Consider the following 20,132-nt stretch of genomic DNA (forward strand, 5'->3'; position numbering starts at 1 on the left):
AGCGTATTGGATGCATTAAATTTGAATGACATGCAAGTGTGACCGTGATGCGGTTTCCAAAAGGGTCCTGTGCATTTTTTGGGTCTGGCTCAGGTGTGAATTCAGCCAAATATTTTGAGCTGAATCACACCTGAACCGGTGAGCAGAAATGTTCTGGACCCCAGGCTGGAAACTGTGGCTGCTCATATATGAACCCGGCCTCAGGAAGATTTAGGCCCTATGTGTACTACAAGAAAGGCGTGGGTGCAATAACCCAAGTAAACCAATGTGGAATTCATTGCTCTATCTGACCTTGACAGAGGAGGTGATTGGTAACGGTGAGCACTATTATGACATTATGAAAATAAAAAGAATAGAATATAGTAAGCAACTAAGCATGTGGGAAGGAATATTCAAGACGAGTGCACAAGTCCTGTACTGGGGAAATTCATTTTGTACACAATTTCTGAGGGATGAGGAAAATTGGGAGTTTTTGATTCCAAAACATTGAAGTCAATGGGGAAGGCGAAATGAAGGTGGGTTTTACTGGTGCAATGGACTTAAAGAAGAACAGCCTATAAAATGTCAATTCTTCAAAATGTCCCCCCCCCCCTCCTCTTACCTATCCAGCATAACCTGTATAAAAGAGACTTGTATACTTACCTATTTTTAATTTTCTCTGATCTGGTCACGCGATCCCGCAGCTTCTGCTCCCCTGTGTCAGTAAGCAGGAGCTGTAGAGGACATGAGGGAACACCAACAATGGCGCCTATAAGTGATATCATGGCTCCCGGAATTCATAACCATTGTTGAGTGTTCCCTCACACAGAGCTGCAGGATCACATGCCTAGACTGGAGCAGATTAAAAATAGGTAAGTACCCAGATCATTTTTATACAGGTTAGCCGGGATAGGTAGGAGGAGGGGCAGAGAATATTTTAAATATAATTATGGTTGGGCTTTTCTTCCACTTTAAATCTGAATTCCAGGCAATCTTCTAAATGAACAGAATAAATACATACATAAGAACCCTCAGACGAAGTTGTAATGACAAAACGCATCAGAGGTTCTGCACTCCTGCTACCCATTTTCAGCACACAGCGGGCCAAAGCCCGTTGTCAGCTGATGTCACAGAGCCAGTCCCTCAAGCAAGATCATGACCATGTGGTCGGGATCTGCCCACATGACTGGACTGGCACCCAGCTTAGCCTCTCAGCAAGCCGCTGAGAGCCTGGGCCCGCTACTTCCCCCGACCCCTCCACGGCCCAGCACTCCAGTGGGGCAGAGCAGAGAGCTGCTGTTTGATTGCTCGGATCTCAATATTAGAGTTGGCGGCGGACAGATGCAGCATCTGACTGATGCTGCATTCACCTAGGTAAGTGCTTTTAGAGAATACTTATCTTTTAAGAAACAAAAGAAAACTTGACCCACTTCCAATAACTGCCTTTTTTATGGCTAGCAAGGCCAAGTGATGATAGGTTTTATATTGTGCATTTATTACTAGATAACACCAATAAACTTAGAGGTACTTTAGAGAAATAGCCTTTTTCCAAATTTAAAAAAAAATTGTTTTTACAGACTAAAAGGTGTTTTTTCCCCATAATGTTTAAAAAATAATAATTATATTATAATGTTTGTTATTTTTCCAAGAAATTACAAAGTAATGTAAGCAAACAGAGGATAGAATAAAATATAATAAAATTAAAAAGAAGAAGATATAACAAGCAATATCATGATCCAAGCGCCAATATATGTTCATTTTAACATTTCAAAAGGTTTGGGTACCAAAATAATATCTGATTTTCAAGATATTACTATGTTTAGTCTCAGAGCATGGAAGAATAATGTACTAAATAGTGATACAAGTGTATAACTCTAAAGTGATGTTTCTAATCAAAGGCAGGAATTCAGGAGCATTTACTAAAGTATTTACTAAAGAACTTCAATTCAGATAGTGAGATCTGCAATACTACACATGACTGCTGAGGCGCATAGGCCTAGGCATAAAGCCAACCATTAACATCAGCACAACCCCTTTTGCCCTCACCCCCATATAAGAAACCACACTTACAACTGTTAAGTTGTAAAAGGGGCAAGGCCACAGCTTTATTTAATTTTCCAACACAGAACATGTAACCACTTTAAACCAGTGCCAGTCACAGTTGTAGCGTCAGCGTGCTTTAACATTAACCAGAGGGGGCCTGTCCTTACCATAAATGCTAGACAGACAGCCTAATTCCAAACTTCTATTAAGGGCATCGCCCATTACAGCAACTTTTACTGCTGGCAAGGTCAAAAAAAAGGTTTTAAAGCTGTGACAGACCATCCAAAAAAGGCCGCGGGAGGGTGGGCCGCTCTTCTAGCCACGTGCTCTTCAAAAAAGGCCCAGAATTCCCTGTCCTTTTGTTGAGCTCAGGCCCAACCCCATCACCCTACACTTCCACCAATCCTCTACCATATACTCCCAGCTCCTGGCCATGCCCCCATCAGCCAAGGCTCTCCTTCCCTAGAGGCCTTCATCAAAAACACTTCCAACACAGAAACATCACATAAACCATCACAGAGGTAAACACACAACCAACTTTCCAACCTGGTTTCTCCAACACATTTGCACAAACTAAAACCAGATGATGAAAAAATGTTTTCCCTTACCTGAAACACATTCTTACGGCTGGATTTCTCACTTGTCCACTCAATAATTGCTCCCCAAAGGTCTATATACTCCGACTTGCCTGATTTCTAAAGAAACAAAAAAGCATACGTTTCTTTACCTAAGTGTTGACTTTACACATAATATAGGTACAATAAAAATAAATAAAAACACTAAACAAAAACATATAACATTTTTGAATATACACTCTGTACTGTCACAAGTCATCAATTTTACGATGCCTAGTCACTGGCGCTATCGGGAAGGTTAGTGTGAGTGTTACGGTAGAGGAAGGATTATTGTAAAGGCAATACTTATAAAAGTGACAAGGGGCCTCGACCCATATCTGGGGATATTCTGAATTAACAATATAGTTACTGATTCATCCGTCGGACGGGGTACCCCCAACAGCTTGTCGTTAACACCAAAAAAGAAATAGGAAGGGTGACCAACTGGATCACCCTTGTAAGGAGTTGTATAAGACCCCTTTCACACTGAGGCAGTATTCAGGCATTTTAGCGCTGGAAATAGCACCTGTAAAGCAGCTGGAAACTGCAGCAGTGTGCTTGGGGGACGTTAGAAAAAGTCCTGCAAGCAGTAACTTTGGGGCAGGTTGGGAGTGGTGTATACAGCGCTCCCAAAATGCCCCTGCCCATTGCATTGAAAGCACTTTGGAAGCGCCACAACACGGGAGTTTTTAACCCCTTTTTTTGGGGTTGAAAGCTCCCCGCAAAAGAGACAGCGGTAAAGCACTGCTAACACAAGCAGCGCTTTACCATTGGACAGCCCCAGTGTGAAAGCGGTCTAAGGAGGACCAATCACGGTATACTAATATAATGTAGAAAAACTTTATTGAAAGACAACGCCAGAATTGGCTAAATGTATGGCCAGGGTGGCCATTACCCTCCAAACAATCAAAATATTAAAAATATTGATGACAACGTTGTCACAAAAAGTGCAACAGAACAGATAGTTCTGTGGACATGTATTTCCCTGGAACCTAAGTCTCTATTGTATAGCCCAGCTAGTTATTAGCGGGATTTGGCTGGTGTTTATGGTTTGTGTGTTGCTTGAGTATGAGTGTGAGGCCCTTTTCTGTTGCTCTTTTTATGACAACGTTGTCATCATTGTTTTTATCATTTTGAGTGTTTGGAGGGTAATGGCCACCCTGGCCTTACATTTTGCCAATTCTGGCGTGTTTTTCAATAACACTTTTATACACTTATACAACTCCTTACCTTTCTTATCTTTTAAAATGTTTTTTTATTTTTCACAAAAAGTGTATAAAAGAAACTCTTTTACATCGAAGAGTAAAACATTGAGTGCACAGTAAGGATGTGTGGGATACAAGTCATGAAATACAGATGAACATAAGAGAAATGGGACTTGACAAATAAATCAAAAACTGAACAATATTAATAACCAATCTCAGAAGTACTAAAACAGACTTGTATGTATACAACTCCAGGCTGAGGTAGCCGCCGAGGGTTAGAGGTCTGTAATTCTGGAAGCTTGCCTCGCCTCGGGGAGGAAGAAAGGATTAGAGGGGTCCCCCCCTCCAGCACCGCTACTGGGAACTTACTGTGTCGGAAGGTGGGACACCCCCCCCTCCACGCCACCCAGGCAGGGCCCTCTCAAAAAATTAGATTGTATGCTAGGGGATAGCCCTTGTGTAATCCCTGTAGAAATTGTGGGAGAAAAAGAGGAAAGCTAAAGATAGGTAGGAAATGGGAAGTGAGAGAAGTGGCGATAACGAGGTAGTATCATTCACCAGAACATTGGGTTGAATTGTGACCTGTATTAGGTCGAAGGTTGGAGGTGAGAGGCCATCCATTTATGTGGTGAAGGGATCACTGAATATCAGATCTATCAATTTGCGTACACATATCTATCCACTTGCACCTTTTCGGACTGTCTCCCATTGATTATGGACATTTAACATTTTGCGCAGCACTGTTTAACATTAAATGAGACATGGAACTGCCTCTTTCCGGTTTAAAAAAAAAAATGCGAAAAAAAAAAAACATTATATACATTTATTTGTTGGGGAAAGTCCATTCTTTTCTAAAATGTCATGTTAAAAGCAAATTAAATTTTGAAATACTTTCAAACAACATTTGTCAAGTCATCAAATGCACTGAAAATTTTCATATGATTGTTCGTACGAACGTTCATTCGAAAATCTAGAGAGGCTGAGGCTCAGGCATCTGGGTGGATCCCAATATTAATGTCGGTATCTCTCCAGAATGATGTCAGCTGACAGTGCTGTTGGCTAAATATGGGTCACAGGAAGTGCCCGCCTTTAATTCACTGGAAAAATATGACCAGAAGAGCTTTGGTCCTACTTCTCTAACAATAGTAAAGGTCCACTTAAACATTTTTTTTTATCAAATACAGAACTGGGCTAAACAATGTTTTTAATACAGTCCTGCTTTAACCAGTGCCCGATGGCATTACTCTTTTTGACTTTTCCCCATTTCTTATAAATCCTAAAAAAATCAGCAAAAAAAGTCACTTCAAAATAAAAACACAAAAAACAAAAAAAAAAAAACTTCATCCAAAGGAAGCAGAATGTGGAAGTATTTAACAAGAAAAATCACTCTCCAAATATAATTTGAAATAAAACATGTATATATGTTCTTATTTTACTACATATCTATATTGGGGAAGGAACAATAATGTTTGTCCATTAATATCTCATACACATCTCTAATGAAGCTTTCCTTTTTGTTTCCATTGTTAAATTATCATTGTTCAGTTGCTGCTACCCACAGTAGCATGGGCCAAGAGGCATTTGATGAGACAGCACTACTTAAATAAATGTTTATCAGGAGAAATGACAATGATCAAGTTTAAAAAAAAAACAACAACATCTTCATTAGTTTATCACGCATTGTGCAGATGTGCCTCGATTTCCTAACAAGCTCTGTATACAGTTGTGTTAGTGCTGATAAAGTTTACCGAAGAAAAATTTAAATTTGATTAATTCAACTTATTGACTATATGGAAATTTCTGTAATAAATTTGAAAGAGAAGGGTCGGGACTTTAAATGAGGCAGTGGCTACAACTAAATGAAATAAATGATATAATATTTATTGACATGTACATATAAATTCGTAAGGAAAAAATTCTGAATGTGTAACAGACCATAAGTACACATGACTGTACATATATTTCAACATGATGGTTCCAATTGAAAGAATCTATCCTCCCTGATTCCCCATGGACAATATATAAAATTGTATAAAATCAATCATATTCATGAAAAACCCACCACTCCCCACTTTCACCTTCACCCACACGATTTTCCTCACTTTTTTTGAATTCCTTGGTCTAATATCCCACCTTTTTCCTAATTTTAGACGTTGGCATCACAAGGTTTTTTTCACACATGCTTGCCCACTGTTGTGTGTGCCAATCTGCTTGCTACCGGACTGTTACCTCAGCTTCCGTGCCAGACGTTTCCAACATGCCCATGGCATTGTGTTTTAGGGTTATCTGCGAGGTACATTGGGGATGTATCCATTGCTCTGTCGCCTTTTCTTTTACGTTATTTTTTATTTTATTTTATTTTTTTACTATTTCTCCCTTCCACCTATGGCATGTCATTAGCCTTCTGGTTATGTATTTTTCAGATACATTTAGATGTACCCCGCATTGCTCCTGACGAGTGGAGGTTTCCATGAAACGCGTAGAGCTTTCCTAGATGCAACGTCACCACTACTCATTATTATCTGGACATGCACTGGGGTTTTTCATAAATATGATTGATTTTATACAATTTTATATATTGTCCATGAGGAATCAGGGAGGATAGATTGTTTCAATTGGAACCATCATATTGAAATATATGTACAGTTATGCATACTTATGGTCTGTTACACATTCAGGATTTCTCCTTATGAATTTATATGTGCATGTCAATAAATATTATATAATTTATTTCATTTGGTTTTAGCCAATGCCTCATTTAAAGTCCCAACCCTTCTCTTTAAAACAATTTATAGGGATGGAGGTAGATGACGATACCAAGTCATGGCCTCATTTAAAGTCCCACCTTCGCTCCTTTTAACCAGAAATGTCTGTAATAGTACATCAAGTCCCTAGCTTTTTAACCCCTCACATTTCATGTATTTCATTATTTTAGGTTCTAATTTGGTTTAAAAAAATACATACTTGGGCCTAACTGTTGTACAATAAACTTGAGATAATGCTGAACTTTTGGCCCAACCAGATGTCTTCAATTGCTTATTTCTATTAACCCCTTCACGCCTAAGGGTAAAACAAATCTAAATGCCTAAGCCTCATTTTGCAACTTGACATGTGTTAATAAAACCGTACATATCATCACTACTGTGTGCATCCAGGTGAATTATACCTTGTTTTTATCAGGACAAATTGGGCTTTCATTTGTTGGTAAGTGATAATGGATATCTCTTGTCTTTTTTTTATTATTATTATCAAAGGAAAACTGGTCCAAACTAGTAAATACAATATTTTTAAAAAATGTAATCATATATTTCTTGCTACTACCATAACCTACCACCAAAGAACAACCCAAAATAATTTTGTCTGCTCCTGACGATCGCAGAGATACCACATATGTGTGTGTTCGTTTTTGTTTGCACCCGTAGTATAGTCCAGAAACAATAGTGCACATTTTGCTTCTTTTTTTTTTTATCCTACCTAAACACTGATACTAATTAAAAATTCTGTCCAAAAAAATACTGACCCTGATTTTTGACCCTGACCCTGACCTTGGTCTTTGACCCTGACCTTGGCCTAAACACTAGCCTTGGCACTGACCTAGATCAAACCTTGATCTAGGACTTTTTTTTTTTTTTTTACTTTTTAACTTTTTTTTTAAATATCATTATTATTATTATTATTTTTCTGCACATACTTTTCTCTCTCTCTGCAAGTAAGATACAATGTATCAGAGACAGAAAACACAGAAAACACGGGGGCGGGTTTCACAGTGACTGATCACTGTCATAGCCAATCAGAGGCTATCACAATGATCAGTTGACCCGGAATCAGACGTTTCAGGTCTCGATCATTAGAACAGGGTCCAGGGCTCTCAGTGAGTCCCCAGTCTCTGTGCTGGGAGTCCACTGTGCGGCCCGCTCCCAGCACAAAGGGAGATACGCAAATATGCAGCCCCTCGCTAAAAAGCCCAGTGCAGTGGGGCTGCATATTTGTGTTACATCGGCACCAAGGGGTTAATCTGAATGCCTAAAATTTTTTTAGGACACAGAGATTGAATCCTGTCATGCTTTATGCCTGCTATGTGGTTCAAATGACGTTGTTCTGGAAGGGTGAGATGATAGGTATAGTACATCATCAGAGGTTATTATAATGTAAACAGCAAGCTTTGAACTACGGATGCTAGTATTTTTAGCACTGCCATGATATTTGGAGAATGAGGATGAGTAGGGAAAGCGATGGCAGAGAAGCCATCAAGCATATTGGGCAGTGATGGCAAACCTTGGCACCCCAGATGTTTTGGAACTACATTTCCCATGATGTTCATCTACACTGCAGAGTGCATGAGCATCATGGGAAATGTAGTTCCAAAGCATCTGGGGTGCCAAGGTTCGCCATCACTGATATAGGGCAACCATTCTTAACCAGGGCTCCTCCAGAGATTGTTAGGGGTTCCAGGAGCAATGGCTGTTTGACTTCCCATTTGATAGTGCTTCATGGTTCCAAGGTCAATGCCACTTGGCAGAGTCAACAGCATGACACCAAGGATCTTTTTAGTAAGGATGTCATTTTGACTGCAGTTGTAAGTGAAGCATTCTTCTACTGAACTCCACTGACCCTCTCTGACACTTAATGAATTGGTTTTAGAAAGGGTTTCCTGAGACCCAATCATTTTTTCAAGGGTTCCTCTTGGGTAAGATGGTTGAGAAAGGCTGGTATAGGGTATTATTGGATGGGTACATAAATTACATCACGTACTTTGAGACACACCCATCTCCCCCTGTTATTGGATGGGGCTGGGACAGTGACCAGCGTATCTGTGCAAATGGTTGTACTGTGAGAAGGGTTAATTAAGCTGACAATAGACTATTTGAATCATGGTCAAGTTCAGCAGGAACCAGCCGAGATTCAAACCATGTATGGACAGGCTGATCGTATACACATAGATCTATCGATTGACTTGGGTACAACCAGCATGTTGGATTTTTAGGAAGCGATTATTGGCAGAGGGTATAGCTACTTGCACTGTGTTCTCCTGGCAGGGAGGGCTCCACCCATCCCCCATGTCGGGAGAACACCAAGGCTCTGAAGGAGGGATTCCCCTATCAGCACTGACTGTATTGATGGGGGAACCAAATGATTTTCTTTCCTTCCACCCCTGGTAAAAAAAAAGATTGATCTATGGACTGTCTTAGTTGGCAGGATTTGAGCTAATTGGAGGTTAGTGCTAAACAAGTTTAGTGTATTTACTAAGCAGTCTAGTGCCTAAACATCTCATATAATACATCATAAGAAACTTTACATGTTTGTGAATTCAGTTCAGTGCCTTGAGTTCAGCTTTAATGAAATGTTACCAAGCAGCAATCCTATTTTTAGTTTTTAATCAGGACAACTAACTTTTTTCCATCATTAATGATAGAACACTTTTCAGAACAGAAATGGCAAATTATAAAATGTTTACAAAAAAGCTTAATTGTGTTTATTAAATTTGGATCATTAGCACTTAGTAAACTTACAAGCTCACATTTGGCTTAAAGTGGTAATAAGCCCAAGAGCAAAAAAATGTATTATATTGCAGCATACCAATTCTTGGATATGGTGGCTGCATTTGCTTTCTTTTTTGGGATTTTTATTCCTTCAGTTTCACCTGGTGATCCAGTCAGTAAGTCTGTTGTTTTTCAAATTCCTTTGTTGCTGGACAGACCAAGCTGTCCAGCAGCAACAGCTTTTATTCATTTATGTAAAACAGTTATCACAAAAGGTGAAAAAAAAAAAAGCGTTGCTGTAATTTTCGTAAAGTGTTACTAAACCCACAATAGTAAAATCAGTCTGTATATGCAGTAGAGCATGCTTATTATACTCACTATGGATTGTAATAGAATAGAATTGAAGAAGTAGGCTTGACGCTGTTCTTAAAAAACAATCCAATACCAGGAGTCAGAGTGCTCCACTAAAGCACTCCAACCAGTGGCTTATATGTGACAAAATAAATAAATTAACAGTCCTTAGTGCAAATTAATTATAAAATATAAAGTGACTGGTGCTTTAAATACAGCTAACGTTCTAGCAAATTGATTAATATAAATACATATACATATCGTGACATAAGTACAATCATAATAAAGGGACTGTTGCTTTAGTGAACAAATTGATATTATAGTCCTTTTATGTAAACACAAAGCCCTTGTACACACGGTCGGAGATTCCGACAACCAAATCCATTGGATTTTGTCCGACGGATCTTGTCCGAAACTGTTGCATACACACGGTCGGACAAAGTAATTTCGTTACGATGGGACTACGTTCAGGCTAGTAGTCAATAGCTTTGATGTAGGAATTTGATCTGAGCATGCGTGGCACTTTGTCCGATCGGAATTCTCTACACATGAACGGAGTATGTCCGATCGGAGCATTTTGTCGGAAAATATTTCCGGCAAGTTGGAAAATTTGGTCCGACGGATATTCCGACGGAAACAGTCCGATGCAGACCACACACAGTCGGAATATCCGACAAAATGCTCAGATCGGACACATTCCGTCGGAAGGGCTTTTTTTGTAAAAAGTGACAGGTCCTCTTCAGTCATGTATGCCTTTATGCTGGTGCTTTTTACAGTGCTCCCCTATAGGTATTGTGCTCCAGGTGACGTCTTGATGACGAATCGCGTTGAACGGAGCTTCTAGAGCCTTTGCATCACTTCCAGTTTTAAGCCGTAGAATGCGAATAGTCCCAGCTTCCTGTTTTTTTAAAACATTTTAAACATACTGAGATGATGTGAGTATGTTTTCAACTGTATACACTCAATACAACTTTTGGCAAATGGTATTATGCTATGGGAACATTTTTTCTCTGCATGTGGATGAAACAGATTATTTAAAAGAGCAAGGCAAGGAGAGGTCTCTAAGGGCGTTGATCCGGAAACTGCCACACAGTGGCAAACACTGTGAATGTGAAATACCCCTTTGAGGGGTGAATAGCTCCAGTGAGTGCAACAGCTATAAGGGAGCACTGTAAAAAGCACCAGCACAAAGGTATACACGATTGAAGAGCACCTGTCACTTTTTACAAAAAAGACTTTGTGTTTACATAAAAGGACTGTGATATCAATTTGTTCACTAAAGCACCAGTCACTTTATTATGATTGCACTTATGTCACAATATCTATATGTATTATTTATATTAATCAATTTGCTAGAACACTGGCTGTATTTAAAGCACTGGTCACCTTATATTTTATAATTCATTTGCACTAAGGACTGTTAATTTATTTATTTTGTCACATATAAGTCACTGGCTGGAGTGTGTTAGCGGAGCACTCAGACTCCTGGCACTGGATTGTTTTTTAACCACTTAAGCCCCGGAAGAATTTACCCCCTTCCTGACCAAAGCACTTTTTGCGATTCGGCACTGCATCGCTTTAACTGACAATTGAAATAGTTGTTTTTCCCCCCACAAATAGAGATTTTTTTTGGTGGTATTTGATTACCCCTGTGGTTTTTATGTTTTGGGCTATAAACAAAAAAAGAGCGAAAATTAAAAAAAAAAACGCATTATTTTTTACTTTTTGCTAGAATAAATATCCCCCAAAAATATATAAAAAACATTTTTTTCCTCAGTTTAGGCCGATACGTATTCTTCTACATGTTTTGGGTTAAAAAAAACGCAATAAGTGTTTATTTATTGGTTTGCGCAAAAGTTATAGCGTTTACAAAATAGGGGATAGTTTTATGGCATTTTTATAAATTTTTTATTTTTTTTACTAGTAATGGCTGCGATTTTATCGTGACTGCGACATTATGGTGGACACATCAGACATTTTTGACACATTTTTGGGACCATTGTTATTTATACAGCAATCAGTGCTATACAAATGCACTGATTCCTGTGTAAATGACACTGGCAGTGAAGGAGTTAACCACTAGCGGTCAGTGTAGGGGTTAAGTGTGTCCTGGGGAGTGTTTCTAACTGTGAGGTGATTGCGGGTATCCCCGCGGCGATCAAGTCTGTGGGACCCGCGACCCAACTCACGGAGCTTGCCGTGGGCACACACGCCGCCCGCTGGCCACCTCTTAAAGGGCAATGTACAGGTACGTTAGTTTGCCTGTATGAGCCCTTCTGCCAATGTATATCCGCGTGAGGCAGTCGGCAAGCGGTAAGAACAGCGCCACACCTACTTCTTCAATCTGTTACATACCCCATGCTCCATTTAGGTGGTTGTATTATTAGGGGCAGCAGTTCCATTTACTATTTACCATTAAAATCTAGTCATCTGCGTGGGACCACCCACAACGTCTTTTCATACTCACTGTGGAACCTAAGGAGTTTATCCTCTAGATTGTGTAAAAAGGATGTTTGATCATGTCTTCTCTGATCCTCCCCTTCTTCCACAGTCTCCAATCTATCTCTTGACAGTACAGAGCCTCAGGGCACTCTGCACATGCTCAGTTTGGTGTGTATTGCTAGAACATTGAATTTTTCTTAGGAGAGCGCGTTTTGTCCGAACAGGGCCAATCAGCACTGTCCAGACAGAGGGTCAGGAGTCCTGCAACCTCATAGGACAGTCCAAGGAAAATGAAAACTCCTCCTACAAGCTTTAACCAGAGATTGATGGAAGTCACAAGACTGCTATTTACTGCTGATGAGAAAAGGTATTTAGCAGTTTATATTTACTAAAATGATTGCATTTCCATGTTCTGTGCACTTTGAGAGATACGATATACTGGGTCCTTTAAAAGTGTTAGCTGGAGGTCAGCTTTATTTGTTAGTGAAGTCCACCCAAATCTGCTAGTGAATCTAATACTACCCTCTCCCCGGATTGACAAGGCTACTGATCAAAAGTGTCTCCATTGCCCCTCCTTCCTGAGTGGAGACACTCTAAGCCCTTGTGGCACTTTGTCCGTCGGAGTAGGCTACACATGATCGGAGTATGTCCGATTGGAGCATTTTGTTGGAAAATTTGACAGACAAGTTGGAAAACTTGGTCCGTTGGATACTCCGACGGAAACAGTCTGATGGAGACCACACACAGTCGGATTATCCAACAAAATGGTCCAATAGGACACATTCCGTCGGAATCTCTGACCGTGTGTACAAGGGCTTAGACAGGAAGTGTGTTACTGGCTGGATCATCTGTTGAATATAAAGGAAACAAAGCCTAAAATAGACTCTAACGGAGCCACCATATATAAGGATGGGTAAGCTACAATATTTTACAGGTTGGGTTTAATACCATTTACTTACAAATTCTATTACTTTTTTTTCCTGAAGATGGGCTTTGAAAAAATATATTTGATGCTAGGACCTTGGGTAGTCATGCAGCATTGCATAGCCTTTAGCCTTTATAGTAAGGCTCTAGTAGAAACATCTTTTCTGTTGTATATGGTATGGTATCATCTCCCTATTGATTATCCCTCAACTGTCACAGTTGTCTGTACTTATTAAAAATACATTGTACTTTCCTCATAATGGTTGATGTAATATCAAGCTTCACTGGCAACCACACTAAAGAAAAAGGTGTGAATTGGCAGGAATTGTTGACCCTTCCCATATGTCCCCCTCTAGTAAGATGCAATGGGTTGATTTACTGAAACTGGAGAGTGCAAAATCTGGTGCAGCTGTGCATGGTAGCCAATCAGCTTCAGGGGCGGCCTGGTTATTAAGGGGACACAGGGGGCCGCCCCCCTGTTTATCATTGCCTCCTCTATCCATTCATCCATCCCCACTGGTGCATGAATTCCAGTTAGGAGGGCTGTTTTTTCGAAGCACAGATTAGAGCCAGAGGCTCTAATAGGCTTCAATATAGGGTGGACTCAGGTAGCAGAGAGTGCACTGTCAGCCCACTCAGGTGTGTTACAACAATAAATGAATATTCAGTGTTGAAACACTGATCCTCCTCCCGGCCAATCAGGAAGCTGGTTTTGACACAGGTCATCCGATTGGCTGGAAGGACAGGGGTTCCTATTGGACACCTAGGAGGAGGAGAGGAGGAGCTGGAAGCCGCCATGGAGGAGAGGACTCGGAGCAGAGGCGCTGCACCACGCTGCCTGCCACCCGCCATGATGGGGTAAGTGCCGGACCAGCGGAGGGTGGGTGCCATGTGGGGTGGATGGTTGCTTGCCCCCCCCCCAAAAAAAAAAACACACCAGTTGCCACTGATCAGCTTCTTACTTAGGCTTTGACAAAAAAACCTGGAAGTTGATTGGTTCCTATGCAGAGCTGCACTAGATTTAGCACTCTCCAGTTTTAGTAAATCAACCCCATTGCACACTAACTTCCCAGCAAAACTTATTATGGCTCCAACATTTGAAACCTTTCAGATTTGCTTGCAAAGCAACTTCTGTGTCAAGCCCACAGAAGCAGCAAAGGCTTCACTGATGTTCATTTCAACAGAAGCGCCGCTCTGACAATGCGTCCTCCTCTCCCCCTTTTCGTGTCAGTGACAAATAACGAAATATCATTTTCTTTTCTGCTTTGTTTTTCGTCTTTTCTTCTTTTATTAGAAAGAGATCTGTTATGACAGATACTCTTGGCAGCAGGGACTAAAGTGATCTTTGTCACCTGCCAAAAGAGGACATGGCTTATTCTAAGTGACTTCAGCTTATAAAACCACCTTCCCGGGCAGCCGTCATGCCAATAAGGTATGGCAGGTCTCATCCAGCCTTGGGTAGCCTTCACAATAGGGCTCTGTCACAAGCGTCTCCGCTCTTGCTACGTTATCATCCTCTCACTGACTGGCTCTCCCTTTTCTGCCACGCAGAGGTTTGTAAACTTTAACAGCATTATATTTAAGGCTATGAGGGTACATGGTAGATTTGTCTAAACAACTTACTCGTCACATCTCGGAAAGTGATGATCAATAGCCTTACCTCCGGCAGAAAGGGAGAGAAAAAAAAGTACAAAGTGGATTTTGCAGTTGGTGCTGAGGCTAGGAATTGCATCAGCTACAGCTGATATAATCTAAAGAGATACTTTGCGAAGCCAGTTTTATAGAGAGTATTTTTTTGTTAAAGGGCCAGTCCATACAAGATTGATAGTTTGTTTTAACATAGATGCTGGAAGGCTAAGCAATTTACTGGCTTGTTCTATTTCTTGGTAAGTGCAGTGGTGAGATTGGCCCTTTGGTGTTCCTAGATCTGTTACCTGGTCCAATTATCAAACAATCTGCGCTGAATAAATAAACATTAAAAACAAAAAGTGAGACCCCCTTAACCTCCCTGGCGGTACGGTTATTTCAGATTTTAGGTGCTGAAAGCGGTACAATTATTTTGCATGAAAATTTTGCGTTTTATATTGTAGTTCTGTAATTCTTAGGAATAACTCACATAAATCTGTCCAAAGTCTAGCAAACATCCCAGGTATGATAAAGTTTGAAAAAGGAAATCATAAATTATAATATAATAAATAACTATAAATAATTATACCAAATAATAATATAATAATAATAAAAAATATTCAATAATGTAATCAAATCAAAAACACAGAAATTTGCTCAGTTGCAGAATTGTCACTGTCATTACTTTTCAATATTTGATGACGGATCTCCCCACAAATCGCTATCGCTCAATTCTGCGAGTGATTCCAATTTATTATCGCTGTTTTCTAGCTGGTCTAAAACCATTTTTGATGTAAAGGGACAGTTTTGGATGCTATGGACAATCTCCAGTTTCCAGGCATAAAGAACAGTTTTTATAATATAAAACTGCATGCAGGGCACTGGGCAGACCACTAGGGACAAAGGGGATGTGAAATAATTACATACAGCAATGTAATCTGTAAGATTATATTATACTGTATGTAATGTGTGTGTTTTACTTTTAAAATTTGGTGCCGTTCTCCGTCCCCATGCGTCGCAACCCTCGCAGGGGACGGAGCTCGGCTCTGTGATAGATCGAGCGGAGGACGGCTCACTCGTACAGCAGAGGGACATCGCTGGATTCAAGGGACAAGGTAAGTAACCTCTTCCTGGATCCTGTGATGCGGTCCCAAGTCTGGTTCGGGGGTTACCGCTAATGGTACAAAATTTTCACCCCGAGCCAGACTTGGGAATACCGCCAGGGGGGTTAATAATGATATACTAGAGCAGGGATATGCAATTAGTTGACCTACAGCTGTTGCAGAACTACAAGTCCCATGAGGCATTGCAAGACTGACAGTGACAAGCATGACACAAAGAGGCATGATGAGACTTGTAGTTTTGAAACAGCTGGAGGTCCACTAATTGCATATTCCTGTACTAGAGCCTATACGAGGTATGAGTGTCTAGTCTTTTTTCAACCTGCTAGTGTGTAATCAAAACTGTAATTTCAAGTTTGAGTGAGAGATCCTTTAAGGCACTCACACAGAGAGGAAGATTTACTAAAACTGGTGCACTCAGAATTGGGTGCAGCTGTACATGGTAGCCAATCAGCTTCTAAGTTCAGTTTGTTCAATTAAGCTTTGGCAATAAAACCTTGAAATTGATTGGTTTCTATGCACAGCTACACCAGATTTCACTCTCTCCAGTTTTAGTATAAGTGTTTGGTATGATCTAGTAAGAGTATAAGGAGATAGTGTAGTGTGAGCAAAAAACTCCCTTGCTTGGGCATCTTAAAAAACCATTGAGGTATGAGAGAATCAAATTGAAATGTGTGAAGACTGGTTGTTTTGGATTGCACCCTTTTTTTACGGTTCAAATGTCCATAAAAACATTACACATTTCAAGGATCTCAAACGCTCTCTTCCTTGGGGATACATTATAGTAAAAATATAGTCTAAATACTTACAGAAAGTATAAAGACTATAAAAAGCTAATATATAAAATTAAAAAAGAGAGCGGCACTCACGGGTCTTGAAAGATGAACGCACAGTGAAGATTTTATTTTGACGGGGCACAAGCTCATCTTCCTCAGGACAAATCTTCACTGTGCGTTTACCTCTCAAGACCAGTGAGTACTGCTCTCTCTTTTGGATTATATGTACTACAGTCTTTGCTGCGCACCGGGTCAATTTTATCTCTGATATGTGTGTTGTGGCAACCACTGGATTATATATACATATATATAAGGAATAAAGGGAACCGGAGCAGCCATTTTAGGTCTCTTGGGACCACGCTGCCTGCCTGTGTGGATCTGTGGAGAGGTTTCCAGAGAGACAGTGGCTGATAGCTATCGCAGAGCGCAAGCCTGTTTGTTTTTGTGAAGTGGCCTGGCGGAGCCTGAAAGACGGTAGCCGGATTGAGAAGGTCCAAAGACACTTAGCGAAGAATCGGATAACCGGATCAATTCAGCGGAGCGATACAGAGCATCTGGCCCAGCTGACGGAAAGGCAAGCTACAGTCACCGGACCGAATTGATCACGCGGAAGCCTGATCCAGTTGGTGAGCGGGTTGCGGCCCACTGTTTGTTAACTTTGCATGCAGTTAGACTCACAAACAGGCCTTGCTGGAGCCTGCAGTTCCATGGAGGTGTAGCAGAGCAACTGACACTGAGAAAGCTTGAGGCCTATCTACTTTGATGCCACAGCATTTGTAAATAAGTTACTGGAGTTACACCAGGAGCATTTCAGCTTAATCCTCCATGAATTTTGGGATTACAAATACAAAGGAGTGACATTAGCTAGCGAAGAAAAGAAAACCCCGGATTAAAGTACTTTAAGTGAGGTCTCACGTCAAGCCTTTAAAGCAGAGGGGGCTCCCAGGTTTATATAAATACATACATACATACAGTATCTTATATTGTGTTATATTGAAATATATTGTGCTGTCATCCTACATTAGGATGACAGCACAATTACTGTAACCACCTGTTGAAATATGTTATAGTAAAAAATATTTCTGGTTAAGTATCCAGTTGTGTGGCGTATTGTTTCTTCCCCACCAGGTGGAGCCAGTGCATCCTGAGGGTATATACAGGTACTTTGCATTGCTTTATATTGTACTGTATTACATTGCACCACAGCTGTGCCAAGGGGATTGAAAAGTATAGGCCCAGTTCAAACCAGTAGCTCCTTCAGGGGTCAGTGCTACATATATACATATATATTGTGAGGGGTTAGCTCGGCAGCGGGTGTGTGTGACCCCCTGGATGGGTTCACAACACAAAGTCAGGCACAGCAGACAGCGGTGTAGGTTCAAAAAACAAAAGATCCGGTTTATTTAGGCTACATGCAGTGATACATATAACAGCCAAACAAAATAAAACAAGAAAATAAATCCTGGTCAGCTTGACCTCTAACTACACACGTAGACTCCCTGTCTAACAACTGGGTGCAGCCTTGTGCTGCCCCAGTCCCTGTCTCTATTGTAGGGGTTTGCCACACAGGCGTTAACTCACCGCACAGAACAGATCTCAGACTCCCCAGTCTATACACACAAAACTGGTTCCAGGATGGAGCATCTCCCTAAGCATGCTGGGGTTTTTTGTAGAGGTCTTAATGAGCCCACTTACTTCAGCTGGGCTCATTAACTCTTCCCCTCTAATTGTAAAAGTCTGCATAAAGCCTGAATCTAGGACACACATATTTACCATCCTGGATACAACCAGGTGACTTTACCTGCCTGCTGCCACATACCCCCCCCTCTTGTTTCAACCTTGGGGTTGTAACACCAGCAGTCAGACACGCATGTATCCGAGACAAAGCATCCACATTCCCCATTTTAACACCAGGGCGATGCTTAACTGTAAAGTTAAATTCCTGTAGGGCCAGGAACCACCTATTTACCCTTCTATTGGTCTCCTTGTTCTGAGCCATCCACTTTAAAGGAGCGTGATCAGTCACCAGGTCAAAGTGCCTACCTAGCAGATAGTACCGAAGGGAATCTAGAGCCCACTTCACTGCTAAACATTCCTTCTCAATCGTGGAGTAATTTACCTCATGGGACTTTAACTTCCTGCTGAGGTAAATGACTGGGTGCTCTTCCCCGTTCCAGACCTGGGATAACACTGCTCCTAACCCAACGTCTGATGCATCAGTTTGTACAACAAAGTCCTTAGAGAAGTCTGGTGAGTACAACACTGGCTGGCTACATAAGGCTGTTTTTAAGGACTGAAATGCTTCCTCAGCCTCTGGGGACCATTTAACCATAACCGACTCTTTCCCTTTTGTCAGGTTGGTGAGGGGCACAGCCTGAGAAGCAAAATGGGGAATGAATCGTCGATAATAGCCAGCGATTCCCAGAAAGGCTCGTACCTGTTTCTTGCTGTTGGGACGTGGCCAACTCTGTATGGCCTCGACTTTATTGACTTGGGGTTTTATCACCCCCCTCCCAATAGTGTACCCAAGATATTTGGCCTCCTTCTGTCCAATGGTACACTTCTTTGGATTGGCCGTAAACCCAGCTTCCCGGATAGAGTCTAGGACTGCTTGTACTTTTGGCAAATGTGAGACCCAGTCTGTGCTATGGATAATCACATCATCCAGGTAAGCTGCAGCATATTTATGATGGGGCCTCAGAATCTTATCCATTTTCCGCTGGAATGTTGCCGGTGCATTCTGTAACCCAAACGGCATTCTCTTATATTGGAATGCCCCATCTGGGGTTACAAACGCAGTTTTCTCCTTGGCCGACTCGGCCAGGGGAATTTGCCAATACCCTTTGGTGAGATCAAGAGTTGTCATATATCGGGCTGTTCCCAGCCGGTCAATCAACTCATCTATACGCGGCATGGGGTAGGTGTCAAATTTTGTAACTTTATTTAATTGTCGAAAATCGTTACAAAACCGCCAGCTCCCATCAGGTTTGGGCACTAGTACGATAGGACTGGACCAGTCACTCTGGGACTCCTCTATCACACCCAAATCCAACATCCTTTGAACCTCCCTATGTATTGCCTCCCGTCGGGCCTCTGGTATTCTATAAGGTTTTAGTTTTACCCTTTCTCCTGGCGGGGTGATAATGTCATGCTCTACGCCAGATGTTTGTCCCGGAAGCTCAGAGAAAATCTCTTTGTTACGAAGTACAAACTCTTTAACCTCCTGTTGTTGGGCTTTCGATAAGGTGTCTGCTATTCCAACCTCAGGAACTAAGCAATCAGGCTGTACTTGTGACAAAGTCTCTGCGACTAGGGATTCCCTATCCCTCCAGGCTTTCAGCAGATTGACGTGATAGATCTGCTCCGGCTTTCGCCTTCCTGGCTGTCTAACCCTGTAGTTCACCTCACTAATTTTTTCAATTACTTCATATGGACCTTGCCATTTGGCCAGAAATTTGCTTTCAACCGTAGGGACTAGCACCAAGACCCTATCCCCCGGGGAAAAAGTACATGTCTTGGCCCCACGGTTGTACACTCTCTGCTGTGCTAACTGCGCTTGGGTTAAATGTTC

The 20,132-nt window shown here is 41.2% G+C and overlaps 1 protein-coding gene across 3 annotated transcripts in view; it reads right to left on the reverse strand.

Annotated features, from left to right (window-relative positions):
* Positions 1-20,132, reverse strand: part of ARHGAP15 (Rho GTPase activating protein 15) — a 978,992-nt gene that overhangs the window by 760,938 nt on the left and 197,922 nt on the right. For all 3 annotated transcript variants that reach the window (XM_077447752.1, XM_077447751.1, XM_077447750.1), the window contains exon 7: positions 2,631-2,717. In XM_077447752.1, coding sequence (XP_077303878.1) covers positions 2,631-2,717 — 87 coding nt within the window. The remainder of the gene's footprint in view (positions 1-2,630; positions 2,718-20,132) is intronic.

The sequence above is a fragment of the Lithobates pipiens genome, unplaced genomic scaffold, assembly GCF_037356315.1.
Source record: "Lithobates pipiens isolate NorthernLeopardFrog02 unplaced genomic scaffold, aLitPip1_a1.2 Scaffold_22, whole genome shotgun sequence".
Taxonomy (NCBI): domain Eukaryota; kingdom Metazoa; phylum Chordata; class Amphibia; order Anura; family Ranidae; genus Lithobates; species Lithobates pipiens.